The sequence below is a fragment of the Dermacentor andersoni genome, chromosome 7, assembly GCF_023375885.2.
Source record: "Dermacentor andersoni chromosome 7, qqDerAnde1_hic_scaffold, whole genome shotgun sequence".
Classification (NCBI taxonomy): domain Eukaryota; kingdom Metazoa; phylum Arthropoda; class Arachnida; order Ixodida; family Ixodidae; genus Dermacentor; species Dermacentor andersoni.
This window is the reverse complement of record NC_092820.1, coordinates 61,915,564-61,931,239: the sequence shown is the minus strand read 5'-3', so window position 1 is coordinate 61,931,239 and position 15,676 is coordinate 61,915,564. Positions and strand designations below refer to the sequence as shown.

The following is a 15,676-nucleotide window of genomic DNA, read 5'->3' as shown; positions in this document are numbered from 1 at the left end:
GCTGGTCAAAATTATAATGCGATGCAGATGGGGGAACGACAACAACTAAGCAGATCGTGTTTTGCAGAGCGCTGCACAAACTTGCCATGGCCCTGCAGATATCATAATCTATGACAGGTGGCAAATCATGCAAAACCTGACAACAAAATGGTGCGAACGGGGTGGTGATGGAGTCACGTGATACGTGGTCCTTTGGTCTGTCACGCAGATTGGCCGTACGATCACACACCTGCAGTAAAGTTGGGACAGCGCTTCTGCATTTCAGAGAAAAACTGGAAAGCGAAACTGCCTTTGTAATAAAACACTGCCATAAAACATAGGTCCACTATTAAACTGAGAACTTCTTAGGTGTTTGGTACAACAGACTGCAACTGATTCATTAGCTTCACAGGAAAAAAAAGCACTTGATTCTATTTGAAAGAAGTTCCACTGATAAAAAATGTTTTCCAGACCTTCATAATCTAGAACTGAGCTGTAATCAGTGCTGGCATAAGAATTTGGTGTACCATTTAATAAGAGTAGGCTGTACTGTATATCTTGATTTCTATGTACCCAAGTTAGTGATAGCTTGCTACATTCTTGTTATGCAATGCTAGGAGACTCCCGAGCATGCGCAGCACTGTATTTTCTTGCCTAAAAGTTGTAAGCATTAAATCTTGTGAGAAATATCCTGATATTCAGTTCAAGATTTGACTTTCCTGATTCGTTTCGAAATCTACTTAGTACAAATATCTGCAATGGCAAAAGGTGTGCCCCATTAATACAGCTGAATTAGCTTACAAGCCTACAATCTTACTGACTTGTTGCACTAAGGCTGTGTGTCTACAATGCCTCTGTTTAGCCACCCGACTTTGTTTGAGTCCCTCTTTGTTACAGCTACGACGGCTCCCAGTTGAAGCTGGACACCATTGACCTCAACTCATCGGCGTGCTGGTTTGGCTACAACGAAGACGAGGACTCGGATGGCCTGGAGACAATGGTTCCACGCCATGAGCTGCTGCATGTGGTGCACGTGACGCAGATTGACCGGGACACTGTGCTCGTCTGCTACGACAGTGAGTTTCTGAGCAGGAGACTGCAGCTGTGGCTGGAGTGCTAGCTTTGCCCCCTTACCACACTCTGATGTGCACAACCGAGCTTGCGCACACCTCTGATGCTGCTACATTTGCTGTTAACAGCACAATAGCAGTGGCTGTTAGCAGTAGTGGGTTAGTAGTGTGTTCAGCATTGCTACACTGGCATACAGCTTTTTCCAGCTATGAAGGCAAAGCTATCTAACTGAAATGCATATGTATAATAATTTAACAATGTAATTATTTAACAAAATAATTCAAAAATGTTTTATTTTCTGCATTTGTTAATGTAAAAAAAAAGCATAGAGTAGGGGAGAGACAAGGGTAAGTGAAAGGCAGGGAAGTTATCCAGGCCTGATTGGCTACCCTGCACTGGGAAAAGGTCGAAAGGGAGATAAAGAAGGAGCGAAAGTCCAGTGTTGACGTCACTGACGTAGTGAAAGTTCTCTTTTCAGTGTCGCAGATGGTCGCTCAGTCCGGTAGCATTCAGAATTTGCAGCAGCTCGTTTGTGACCTTCTGCAGCTGTGATATGCGAGGCCATCATCCCAAGATCTTGTCCAAAGAGATTCTAACTGGTTTAGAGCAATGCGGAAGTGGGAGGGGGGTAGCTTTTATTTGCAAAGGCTGGGCAGTACTGAGAAGGTGTTCTATAGGTTCTCTGACACCCCAGTCATTGCATTCAGCATTATTGGTCACTCCAATCAAGCACGCATATGCATTGGTGAATGCAACACCCAGGTGTGACACAGTACCTTTTCTTCACTTCGGGGAAGAGCAAGTAACAGGTTCAGTTGCATAGGAAGGACGAGTGAATGCAACTGACGGTGAGTGGAGATAAGTACGCGTCACTTTTGCCATGTCAAATCATGCACTAACTAGCATGCTTAGGTGCTGGGCTGCATCAGCCTTTGATAAAGTGTACAAACAAAGTTCAACTTTCATTTCACATATTCCCTTCATCACAGAGGGAAAAAAAAGAAAAAAAAAAGTGAGTGGTCTGAAAAGAAAAGAAATGTGTGTTGCTTCATGTTCTTATCAAGCAGTTTCATCAGCGAGAACATAAAAAAAACCTACAAAACTTACAGAAAGCCTAGGCGTTTGATTTACTGTAACTCATAGTTAAAAAAAATGTTAACCCAATATAGTTGATCCAGGATGTATCAAACTTGGATATATCAAATTATTGCCTATATTGAACCGTTGTAACACCCCTTGAAAATTCCGTTTAAAGGTATGGCACTAGGCTGCATGTATATCGAACTCACGTTCACGACCACATTCCACGCTATGCCGCACTGCGCCCCTGTAAGTGTGCTTCTCCTAATGGACTGTGATCACTTCTCGCTTCATCGGAAATATTCATGCCGACAAGACAGCACTGTTTTGGCAGATGCTATCAAACAAACATTGAATCTTAAGGCCAGCTGCAAAAAACTTGGTTGACGCCTAAGCTTTGCCTTTAAGAGTGGAACGCAATATCATTCAAAGATCTCTGACTGCTTCTCACGCTTCCCAGCAACTGCAGTTATGTAAACGTAATGTTTACCGGGAAGCGCTGGTGGCAAATGCTATGCACGAAGGTGAGCTTTCTTGTAGAAACACGGTCTCTTGCATGGATCGATCGCAGGGGTAGAGCACAGCCGCGGGGAAACAATTGCATCATTTCGCACTTTTGTTATTTAATGTTGAATTCCAATGGGGGTAGATTCAGATCAAGTTTTTCTGTTCTGTATGGAGCAATCCTATTCCAATGGCAGAATGAGAGCGTGAGTTGTATGTTCCAATGGCAGATTGGGACCAGCGACTGATTCCAGATCGCTCTGGGGAGCAAAAATATTTGCTCTGCCGGAATCGGCAAGTTTAACCGGAACTCCGTGTGACGTATTTCCTTCGCCCGCCTCTGCTTCCTATCACAGTCGCCTGTTTCTGGTTGCAGGCAGCTATGGACGATATACAAAACATGGATGCTGCGTTGTGCCATTTGCGCCATGCGTTTTTGTTCCTGCTCCTGAATAGTGGCAGCTCCGACTCAGACACTATAAGTTCCCAAGTGCAGGGATGATTCTTCTGACACGGAAGAAAAACAAACACACGGAATGCCGGAATGATCCAGATGATGGTGGTAATGGCAATGAGGCCTACGTGATCCACCTCTAGTATAGCGCCCTCTCACTTGATTTCCCTGTACAAAGTACCCACGTGGGATCGCACGCATTCCATTCGCAGATTTGACGAGATCGATCGCAATCGGAACGACGCATTCCAGTCGTGATCCGGCTGAGTGCTCATGATCTGCCATTAGAATTCAACATAAGTGTGAGAAGAGTTAACATAAAAGGGATGTGCTGTCGGTATTTTGTTTCATGACATTTATTGTTTCATGACATCAAAAATGTAAGACGAGATATGAGCAACCTTAGTGATAGAATGATATGGCAATATAATCCGCACATACCGCATGTCATATAGCGAGGTGTGGCATGCACACGTAACTAAATTTATAAGGCCGTTTTCACTCACGGACAACTCTGCCTATACCGACCCTGGTGCCGACACCAGATTTTCTGCGACACGGGGCCTTTAATGCTACCATGTTAACTTGAGCAAGGTGCATCTCTCAAAGTATGGTGGCTCGTGCAGCAAGGGCCTTAAGCTCTATTATGACGGATTTTCTTTAGTAAGCTTCACCGCAGTACAGCGGTGGATTGTGGTGAAGCATATTAATAGGGGAACACCATCGTGCAGTGGAGCATACCACCTGCTGCCGTTCGTTATTCAAAAGAGTTTCATCATTCTGTTGCACTGTGGCAGGAACGGTTACATATGAAATTAGTAGAAAACAAGGAAGACACAACAAGTGTGTTCCACAGCGCCGCAGAACGATGAAGCTACGCTACCCAGGCCCTTTGCAAGCTCTGCTTACTTTCATTGGAAAGAGGATTGCCATACTGCTTCAAGAATGCAAAAGGCCACCCATTTCGACACGTGCATTCCACAAGAAAGCCTGGATGGCACTCCGTCTTTTCATTGAGTGGCTCCGGGCATAGAATGCCGAACTGGCCATGTCTGCACTGCTGGGTTTGTCTTGTAGTGTTTCCGTGAACGGCATTTCAGGGTTCTCATCATCATCAGCCAAAACAAATCCGGTCCCAACCCCCCACCCGGACAGATATTTAAGTTATAATTTGCATTTAACAAGACCACCCCTGCTCGCGAAAAGGCTATCGCGAAGCAGTGCACAAGACTAGCTGCATAATTTAAGTTCCCATAGTTTATGCTCAGTACATTCATTCGTACTCTCAGGCACACGTCACTGGGAATCACTTGAGTGTTGTGCATGCTGAAAGCCACTTTAGAATTTGACAGCTTCTGCCTGGTTGACTCATTGCCAATGCGTGACAGTCTGCCGTAAATGGTGTACTGTAACGAACATGCAACCTGGTACGTTCATGCACGATACGCAATGCTCCAATGGTGGCACGGCACTTATAGGTTAGTTTGCTTTCGCATTGCGTGTCTTTTTACCTTATCCTGAATAAAACACGAGACAAGTGCTTCGAGGTGCATCGCTGTCTTGCAGCTGGGCGGCGTGGGCTTTCAGGGTTAGCGTTGCAATCAGTTTATCAAAGAACATTCTGCAGCGCAACTTGTGACATTCATCTGCAAAAAACAAAAAATGGGGGGAGTTTGATGCAGCCTTGCGCACTGTCCGTGATGTGCAGAGTTTTCGCATAAGCTGCAGACAGGGATATTTTATATTGATATATGAAACCATATTGCGATCCCCTTGGAGTTTGAAATATCCGGGATCGACTATATTTGCAAATCATCATAACATTCTGATTAGTTGCACTTTCGAGTTTTGGTGCTTGTTGAACCTTGATACGTTTTATATATCTTTTGAAAGTGAAATGGCATCTGCACTGCCGTCCAGGTGTCAGCAGACTGTGCTCGACAGTTACAGTGCAGTCAGCAGTAATTCCCTTCCCGTCTTTTTTAGATTTCTATTTATTTACTTATTTCAAGGAACAATTAATTAACACTACTGCTGCATCTGGTGGCAACGGTTTTCCACATATTCACCTGCAGCTCAGCTCACCTGAGAGGCTAGACCAGCAATCTCTTGCCTTTGTGAAACTAAACAAGCAGTGCAAAGTAATCAAAACTGAAAGCAGTGATAAGGCATGAGCAAAAGCTTCACCCTCTTAGCTTCGCCTTTATAGCCCCAAAAAGCTGTTTGCTCATACGGTGCGCTTCTTGTGTTACACACTACTGGCTAAATACTGCCATAAAGCCATTTTACTAACTACTGAAAACAGTGAAACTAGCGAGACTAAAGTTTTTGTTCCAGTGTCTGAAAGGAAACATTAAAATTTATACATCTAAGTTCATTTCTTGAACCATCACTAGTACAACTCTACGTAAGCGCTAGAACGCTAGACGAATTCTCAGTCAACTCAAATATTCATATTTTCCACTTGTAATTAGAAAACAGAATAAATTAGAAAAAGAAATCACTAACACTGAGTCATTAAACAGTTTTGTATCCTTATTAGAAAAAGCACTGCTTGCATCTCAATTACAATAGCTGCTGTTAATTTTCTTCCCCATTTAGCTTGTTATCTTCATTATCTAGCCTGGAACACTAATACCTATGCAAAAATATGTGTTGTATGTATGACGACTTTATTTATTCTGCGTTTTCTTTCTTCTTCATTTCTTAGTCTCTTCCTGTGTACGTATAGCGTATTCATGATTGCATCTGTACTACATTGTTATGCGGTTCTAATTCGACGCTGTAATGTAAAAGTTGTAACCCAGGCATACTTAGGATGACTAAATCTTAACTGATGTCATAATGCTTATGTTTCAAAGTTTCTGCACTGCATTATGTTACACTTGGACATTGTGTATTGTAAGTTCACCTGTTTTCATGACTTGGTGTTGTACTTGACTTTGTGTCCCACCCACTAAGATCTTGCAAGAGATTGGTAGTATTGTAAAGAAATGAAAAATAGAATGAAAAGAAAATATAATTTTCCTGTGCTTTGCGCCACAGATCAAGTGAAGTTGCTGGACTTGGAAGGCCAGCTCAAGCCCAGCGACGTGCAACCTGCCGAGCTCCATTTTGACTTCACCGTCGAGTACATCGGTGAGTTCACTAGCAGGGCATGTCTGAAGACAAGGGCGTCAAATTTCGTCACTAACGATGCCAGAAGGCACATTGGCAGCTATTTGACGACTGCTGGGGACGTGTGTGGTCTCACTTAAGGCGCAACCGATTATCGCACAACATTTCTGCACGTATTTCGACCCTTTAATGATGGCATATATAAACACCCGAAAAAAAAATATTTTTGATCTAAATGTGCAAAACACATAGAGAATAAGGATAATCAGGGAAAAGGAAAAAAAATATTTTGCGGAAGCTTCTTCAGCAACAGGGAGGAAAACTCCAGGCAGAAAACTTGAAGTGAGCTTCACCCCACGCCACCTATGGCTCCATTTTGGAATTTGTACAGAGAGCTTTCGTCGGATGTGAGCTATATGTGCACATTTCATTTACTTTACGTCGCACGTTCGACACCGCTGCAGCTGGAGATCTTGCATTACTCTCTGACCGTGCTTTCAAAAGAAACTTATTCTTTCTTTTTCTGTGTTCCTGCTCTAAGTCAGTGAACGATGTTAACTACCTGTCATTCAGTGTTGACTCATAAATTTAGCTAGAAACTTCATACTCAGTAGTGAAACTCGGGAAGGAACTTGGCAATACCGATACTCGGCTGTAGGCAAAACTTGTCAATAAGGAGTTAAGTAGGGGCTCACAAATACAGTCAAACCTCAATGTAGCAAATCCAGATGTACAGTAAAACCTCGTTATAACGAAGTCGAAGTGGGAGTTAAAATTACTTCGTTATATATATTAATTCGTCGTATCCATTATCGCATGTTACTGTAATACAAACCTCTGAGGATTTCAAGGAGAATTTCACTTCGCTATATTCATTGTTTTGTTATATCCCATTTCATTATAACAAGTTTGTACTGTAACGAAATTCACAAAATAATTCCCAGTCTTGTATTTCTTTCTTTTTTTGCAATTTAACAAAGTAATTTCGTGACACAGTTTTGATTTAACGAAGTTTCTTGAGATTTCAAACATCTACTTGGAGCCTGTATGGCTGGTAAATCTACCAAAGACTATGTGGCCAAAGTAGAAAAGTAATGTAGAAATGACTCTAAAGCTACCAAATTGCCAAATTCCTTTAGTAGTTTGGTAGGAAACTATATGGCTGTAGTTGAGAGGCTGAATGTTGTGACAGGCAGAACACCGGTTGCCAGATGTATCTTGAAGGTGTCTCCCTGGCCGCCAAAGAAATGTGACAATCCAAAGCCCCAACTTGTGGGAATTCCCATGTTCACAACCAGGGTGTCAAATTTTAAAAAATGCCGGTTCAATTTGGGTTCAGTGCACTTCGGCTTCGCTTCGTTTCAGTTCCGGTGCGGAGGAATGCAAATTAAATGGTTTCCAGACCGGTTCGGTGCAGTAAACTTTATCCTGACTCATGGTGGTAAGCCGTGCAGTGCTGTCGACTTAGCCACGTGAGACTTGCACAAGTTTCGTCAGGAGAAGGAAGAAATGAGCTTCCTGGCACATGGCAGATAACAATCAATATTTTTCAATGAATGTCTTACGGGAATTTCCGAGTGAGTGAGCGTTATATTGGCTTGGTTGGATGGATACAAAATATTGGCTTGGAAACAAAATTACGGCACACAGCAAAAGCAGATTTCCAGTCCCATTTACAGCCGTGGTTATGCGCAATGAGAAGGTGACAACATTCATTAGTGACCACAGGGTTATGTATGCATGGTTACATTACGCCGTCCGCTGAACTTTAGGTTTTGCGTTTTCCCTTCGCAATGCCACCGTCCTTTTTTGCTCTAAATGTATCCTGGCGTTGGAAGTGTTTTATGGTTTGTCTAGTAGCAGTAACGAGCTGACATAACGGCACAATTGTAGCTTGAACAGAAGTGGCTATTGCGTGGAGCCCATGAAACAATGTTTCGGCTGCAGAGCTAAACTGCCATGGCTGAGTTCAGAAGTGCAAGCGTCTCTTCCTAGTGGCTGTATAGTCGTCGGCGCTTACATATCGTCTGTCCCCTTTCTTGCAAACAGTCCAACTTGTTAGTCATAAAAATCTGCTAGAGGGATGTGCCAACTGTAGAAGTAATTAATTTGAATAATCATTTATGCATTGAGCAGCCATTATAGCTTGTGTGCTTGAACCGTTTCGTGCCAAACTGGTAACAGTTTTTATTTTTTCCAGTTTAGGTTCATTTCAGGTTCAGGAACGTTTCAAGAATATCAATTTAAGTTCCGATTTAGTTCTGGCTAAAATTCCGGTTCAGGTATGGTTTTCGGTTCTGGTTGGGGTTCACTTCGACACCCTGTGCACGGCAGCACAGCAATGCTCATTTTTCTTCTAGGCAAGCATAACTTATTCTCTGAGCAAGTGTGCCGAAACTTTCAATGGAGCCCAAGACTTACCTCTTCCGCTGGTACTGCCTTGCAGTGTGCCTGACGGACTGTGTGCTGGCGTTCCACAAACATGGCATGCAGGGCCGGAGCTTCCTCAACAACGAGGTCGTCCAGGAGATCAGTGACTCCACGCGCATTTTTCGTGTCCTCGGATCGGACAGGTGGGGGCACATTTTATTCTCATGGAAGAGTTACGAGACCGTAGAGTCTCGTAAGGCTGGCTGGCTTCCACTTGTGTTTAGACTTCATGGGCAAGTAGTGTTATTTGGTGAATTTGTACTGACAGCTCAAAACTTTGATAATTTTTATTATCTGTTTAGTGCAGGAGAGGGATGAGGAAAGCAGTAACGTACAACCAGAGTGCAACTGGAGTATATTGTCAATGGAGACGTAGCATGTTCGTGCACAGCGTAGCATGTTTGATGTGATCTGTACCAATCTTTCACGTGCATTGGGGAATTAAAAGCCTTTGATTTCAGGAATCTTTTTTCTCTCTCTCTTGCCATTTACCTTGCACAAATACAGGTGGTGTGTTCAATACAGTTGAACCCACTTATAACGATACCGGTTTCAAAAATATATCGGTTATAACAATGAAAAGCTGCTACACCGTCGACTTTTGTATGTTTTCTATGGGGAAATAACCCACTTACTACAATGTCTCCATGCGGCATTATCGGTTATAACAATGAAGCTTGGCTGCTGGGTGCCCATGCCGAATGGTAATGGAATGCGAAATCCTTGAAAAGAAAAAAGAAAAAGTGAAATGCAAGCCGTTGCACGATCGTTCGCCACCCCAACTGCCGCCGTGCACTTCTCTCTCGTTGCCCTTTCTCCCCTCCAAATACAAATGGGCTGTGCCCATAGCTCTACGCTGCACCACCCTCCGAAACATGAATTGACTGGGCCAACTGCGCTGACAACGCTGACAACGCTGCAGGAGCTGCTCCCAGATTGCTTCACTGGGCCCTCATTCTGTGTAATTCTGCTAAAGGACTACGTCGCTTGTGCTTGTATTTGTTCGTTGCATCAGTCTTTCAATTCAATTCAGTTCTTTATTTTCAGTCAAGGAACATACAGAAATACCAAAACTTGTTCGACCCATAGCCACAGGCTAGTTGCCGGTCCAATGAAAAATGAATAACAATTGTGGCCACGAGTTTCTCAGTCTCATTCGACTTGCCGCTAAAACGAAAGATGGCTGATCAGCCCGCTTATCGTCAGCGATGCTTGATGTTGGCGGTGAAAAGAAAACACACTGCTATAAATTTGGAAGCAAAGTGCTTCTACCCAATGATGCGATCATCACAAACGTGGATGCATCAAATAGCAACAGTGGCGGCCACGACGACAGCGCTGATGCGGTAGGGCAGGCTGCCTCAACATTGTTCCCACGGGAGGCCCTGTAGATGATTCAGTCCCGCGGGGGCTTGTTTTCGCGAGGGACCTTTTGCTGCTCTACGCAGAGCACTTGGGTGCCTTGAAGAAGGATGTCGGCAAGCTTCATGTAAAGCAAGGCTGACGGACACGGAGTTTTCTTGTGCAAGCCAGTGGAAAGTACGTGGCGAGATGCCTGTGGCGATCTCGTCCCAGCCTTTCTTCTGGATTTCTCAAGCTGAGATGCTACCGCGGCAACATTCCCACATTGTTGAAAAGGTGCCTTTTAGGGCCACCGAAGCGATGCCTCGGCGGAGCTCGTATGTCACTTGCCGCCCGTGACCCTTCTTCGCAGTTGTTCTAGCAGTGCCATTCTTGAACGCTGCCAGCCGCGGCTTGTTAACATCATGCAATCAGAGTGCACAGGAAGGAGAGCTAAAAAGTTTAAACGAGTCACACAATCAGAAGCTGGATGGAGAGAGGTGGTGGGGAGGAGAACTGGCCTCACCGCCCTTATAGTTTTCTCAGAACAGTTATGCTAACCATCAATTTGATTTTTTTTCATGCAACCCGGTTATGATAATTATCGGTTATAACAATGGAATTGTCGTGGCACTTGAATATTGTTATAAGTGGGTTCGACTGTATAAACCACTTGTTAGCACTACAGTCTCCACGTGTTCCTAACCCAGTTCTTATAACAAGTACAAAAAACAAACACCAATCAAATAAGCCCTTTCATCACCTTGTTTTTAGATTGAAAAATGTCATCGCAGTTTCTAGAGCATAGCACTGCAAAGGGCTTGATATATTCACATGAAACCCCGACTGGCTAATGTATCAGTGGACCCCCCATAAGACTCCGATAAAGATTAGCGCAATAAAGAGAAAAGCTCTGTACAGCCACGCAAGCTGAAAAGGCGAAACTGTAGCAGCACCGCTAGCGAGCATCTTTGATGCCTCCATTGCTTGCGGTGAAGGCAAACTGTCAATTTAGACAGGTAAAGCCACAATCATGCTTTTAGTGTGTCGGCATTGGAACGCTCATGCGAACGAAAACTTGGTGGCATCCGTTTGTCACTTGTCACTTGGGGGCATGGGAAAGAAGAAAAGAGTGGGGAAGAGGAGGGAAGTGTGGGACCGCATAAGTGGAGGGTAGGGAAGAGGGCGTATGAAGGACGGAGAGGGTGGTGTGAACGTCGCACGTTAGGAGGAGGTTGCCTGTGGCGTTTGACAGGTTCAGACATGTCTTGTGAAAGTATGCATCTTTGCGTACAGCTTAAAATGGATGCAGTGCCATCAAGAAGCCATATGGAGAGTCGTGCTGTGGTATGTTGCCGAAAGATAAAATTAAGATGATGTGCGAATTTGAGCATATGCAATTGACACAAACTACAATGTGATACATTAGGCGTGATGTGGCATGCATTAGGCATTCTTAAGCAGCCTTGTGGCGTTCCTCAGGCCATGAGGCCTGAACCAAGGTAGTCGGTTACTTAAGGCTTGTGAAGGATTAATTCTAACACATTTCCGTCGGATCAAGCAATCGATCAACCTTTTTTTTTTGCTTCTGGAGTGCAGAAGCCCAGCAATTTTCTAACAAGGAGCAAGATGAAAGAGCATCCTATAGCAATGAGCAGCCAGCAGTCACCTTGAGGGCATACTGTGGCAACATCCTCGAAAGGCCTGCTGCTGCTGCTGCAGCAAAGTTGGATATACTATAGCAGATGGCTATAGGTTGGATGCAATGTTTGAACTGTGTCTAAATTATTTGGTTGCATAGGGGCTTTGTTTTGGGGGGCTTGTGACTGTTGAGGTGGTTGACTGCTAAGTCTGCTGTAAAATTACTGAATAATAAGTAAACGTGGCAATTGAGCAGAGTATTTTAAGTAATATGTTGTGGTTGCACGCATTGTACGAATACACACACATATCGGTGTTGTGCATTGGACACTGCCGCAATTGTGTCCAGCGAAACTGAGAACGAGGTTGGAAACCCTGCTTATTTAGTACTACCTGCCCACCACACTTGTCAGAATGTGTTGCATTGTGTGTTTAGCATAAATGGGTTGGTGTGAATGTACAGGCACATGCTACATAATAGGAGGGAACACAGTTTAACAGCCATTTTTAAATTATTCCACAACTATTAAAAGATGACTAACTGCCCGATTACCGGTTGGGAATGGTACAAAATCTCAATGTTGCATTGCACACACTGCATCGTCATACTTAGTGTCCACAATTGTTGGTGTCAAGCTGAGCCTTCAACTTTTGTTTTAGAAAACTGTCAATCACTGTTGCCATGGGAAACACTTCTCTATTGTCTTCCAAATGCAGGATTCATCATGCTAATCGGGCGCAGTTAGAACACACAGATGAGATTACTTTCTAAATATGCCCGCCTGCATTACTGTCACGTTTAATGCAACACATTCTTTGGCGCATCCTAGGCACATTGCAGTGGGCAGGTTCCCTTCTCGCATAGTCTTGGACCTCTTCTACAAAAAACAAATCAAGTGTCCGATGATGGGATCGAACCCCAGCCTCAGCACAACCGCTCGAACCTTTAAGTATTAGGCCACAATCGTGCACATACCTCTTTCATGCCAACGTGAGCTTTTATCTATCTGTTCTGATGTTTTCCTTTTGCTAAGCACATTCTGTTCTTTGACTTGGTTCTTGGTGCATGTCTTTATGTTCTCATTTCTACCCTTCCTGCATGTTCAGCGCAAAGTATTTTGGGTTCACGGCGGCCGACCCAACGTGTGAGCAGGCAGAAAGGTCAGTCCGCATGCTTTGTATAGAAGATTTTTCTTTCTGTTGTTTTTTTTCAGTTCATTCACTTCGAATGGTTCATGTGTGTTACTCAAAAAAGTTTCCATCAAGCGCCAAAAAAAGCTGGGCAGATCTTGTAGGCAGTGATGTTCTTGCACGTAAAATTTTTGTTATGGTAATAAAATTAAACCTAGATGTAACTGACTTAAACATAACAAAATTCTCGATATAACGAAGTATTCAACTTTTCACAACCTCTTGTCCATAGAACACCATGTATTTAGAACCTCAATATAACAAAGTGTGTTTGCGTGCGATTTCAATATAGCGAAATTTTACTGCCACCACGAGGAATGCCGAGGCAATAAATAGAAACTTTCGCGGGCGACGCAAATGGTCAAATGATTGAATTGCATGTGGCTGCTTGCAAGCGCCCCTCTCAAATCGCGCCCAGCGTGACCAAAGCGACTACAGAAGTGGAGCCCATCGTGTTCTGCATAAAGTCTAAGTGCAGTAAGATCCTCCATGCACTGTATGCTTTCGGTGCGAGTGAATGTGTGCGAGGGTGAGACAAGAAAGGTGGTTGCTTCGTGAGTGCCGCCTTCCTGCATGAGCAAAGGGAAAGAGGGTGTGGGGAGTGAGATTGCAGTAACATGATCAAGCACGTGCGAGGGGGCGGGGCGATGGGGTAAGTTGGTGTGCATCTTGGCCGTGGCTGCGTATGGCTGTAAGCACGGCTGAGCACATACGCACCCCGCGCACAATGTTTTAGAGGTAATCTACTGCGTGTTCAGAGTGGCCATGCCAAGGCGCCGTGGCGTCATGTAAGCTGTCTTCCTGAACTTACATTATTGGAATCTTGGGGGGGGGGTCTTTCAGTGACCCGTTGGAGTCAGAGGTGAACTATTTGCTCCCCGCTGCTGTCGCTTTTCATGATTACGGCAACGCTATCAGCCACAGGGGCGGAGTGCACGCGAGAGCGTGGCTGGCTTCACTTAACTCATACCGCCCACCTGAAAATATTGTCGACGTGGCAGGAAACTATCATTCATCACCGACTCCCAAATTCATCAAAATGAATTGTTTTGTCGTTGAAATTTGCTTTCTTTGATTGCCCGCTAATTCGGAAAATCCTGAGGACCCTTTCTGTGTAAGAAAAATCGATAAGCGACTATACTTATTTGCATAAAAGGTCGAATTCCAATACAACGAAATTTAGATATAACGAAGCAAATTGCCGATTTTACCGACTTCGTTATAGCGAGCTTTAACTGTACTACATGGCTTCGCATTTGCACATGAATCGCAAAGTTTATCTTGTCCGTTCAAGAAGGCCAGCTGAAGCTAAATGAAACATTAATGTGCTGTGCTTAAAAACTGGGGGTCATTCTTGCATGTGCTCAGAGTAGCCTATCTTGGTATCTCGAAAACATTCAGATAGATTTGAGTGTATGATGAAATGTATGAACTTGTAACATGTAATTCAAAAACAAATCATTTAACAAACCTTGCATAGACCTTTCCCACGATGTTGCTCGGACAGTTCTTTTTGGAGCCACTAATCCATTGCACCTTTGCAACAAACAAGCTCAGTCTGGCAAAGATATACAAGTGCTAAAGGGAAAACAGCACAAAAGAAAATAAGAGGTCGAAGGAGAGTGCATGGCAGGAGGATCACCTGACAAGTTAATTGCATGCAATCTGTGTAGGTACATGCTCAAGTAAGAGTAGGCTCATGTAAAGTGAGCTTGCATCAATGTCTGAACGTTGCGCATAGATTTACCAAGTCTATAGAATGAAGGACTGGCTAGGTGACTTCAATTAGCAACATTAATGCAGTCATGTTTGATTCGTCTGTGATGTTTTTCCAGGCACTTCTACCTACGATAATTCTTACATGCCCTAGCTCTGAAGATAGTAAGCGTTTGTTGCGAGTCACTAAGCACTTAGTCAGTGGTGCACTTTTTCCTTTGCTCGAATGAGCTCTGAATGTTTCCAAGTTGTTCAGTATCTGTAGCTATTCTTTTCTTCTTTTTTTTTTCTAGACTTTGGTGTTTGTAATCTTGAAATTTTGTAGCATATACAGCAGAACCTCGTTGAGGCGATCCCATTATGTACAATCGCCTGGCACCAATGTTCATGATGGAGGACACAAAGAATGACACACTAGGCTTATTTTTACTGGTTCAAACCTTCTCGGCAAACACAATCTTTCGGCACCAGCGTTCAGACATCGCCAAACTGCAATCGTATGGTACGTTTTCCAACTGCTAGATCTTGTGTAAACAAGAAAATGCACGAGGCACGCGTGATCAAGGACAGTTGCTGCCCACCACATCAGCTTCCCCGCAAAGTACTCGCCTAGGTGAAAACGCGGGCGCGTTCTCAGTTTCTTATTCCTGTACTACCAGCCGATTTCCTCCCTGGTTGCGACACGCTGCATTCACAGCTATCACCGCCAACCCTATTACGATAAGCTTCTTCAACTATCTGTTTTACAACATGTGGGCTGCAGTGTGGTTGGAAGCGTATTATACAGGCTTTTAGTAGACGATAACCCAAACGCGCCACCCTTCCCTGCTCTGGTGGCACCTGGCATCGCCCACCAGCTCGATTTTACAGCACAGGCTGTTATGGGCTCATCCCGACAGCCGTTTCGGTTGGCGATGTCTGCCGTCGGTGTCCAGTGTCCATAGCAGCTATTGCCGAGAATGACAAATATACACATATACACGGTTCCCGTCGGAATTGAACCCGGGCCCACTGCGTGGGAGTCGGCTACGCTACCACTGAGTCACACCATCGTTTGCTAGCACACAGCGAAAGAATGCCCTACAAAAGTGTCCTAGCGTACGAGGAAACACACGAGGTGACATGCAAGCTGCACAGTGTCAATACGTGCAC

General features: G+C 44.2%; 1 protein-coding gene across 13 annotated transcripts in view; it reads left to right on the top strand.

The window, feature by feature from the left end:
* Positions 1-15,676, top strand: part of hppy (MAP4K3-like protein hppy) — a 210,819-nt gene that overhangs the window by 178,897 nt on the left and 16,246 nt on the right. For 3 of the 13 annotated variants that reach the window (XM_055072863.2, XM_055072862.2, XM_055072860.2), the window contains 4 exons: positions 877-1,055; positions 6,134-6,226; positions 8,652-8,778; positions 12,725-13,241. In XM_055072863.2, coding sequence (XP_054928838.2) covers positions 877-1,055; positions 6,134-6,226; positions 8,652-8,778; positions 12,725-13,004 — 679 coding nt within the window. In that variant the 3' untranslated portion in view covers positions 13,005-13,241. Of the gene's footprint in view, positions 1-876; positions 1,056-6,133; positions 6,227-8,651; positions 8,779-12,724; positions 13,243-15,676 lie in introns of those variants that run through there. The other 10 variants (XM_055072861.2, XM_055072857.2, XM_055072859.2 and 7 more) reach the window with 4 other exon arrangements.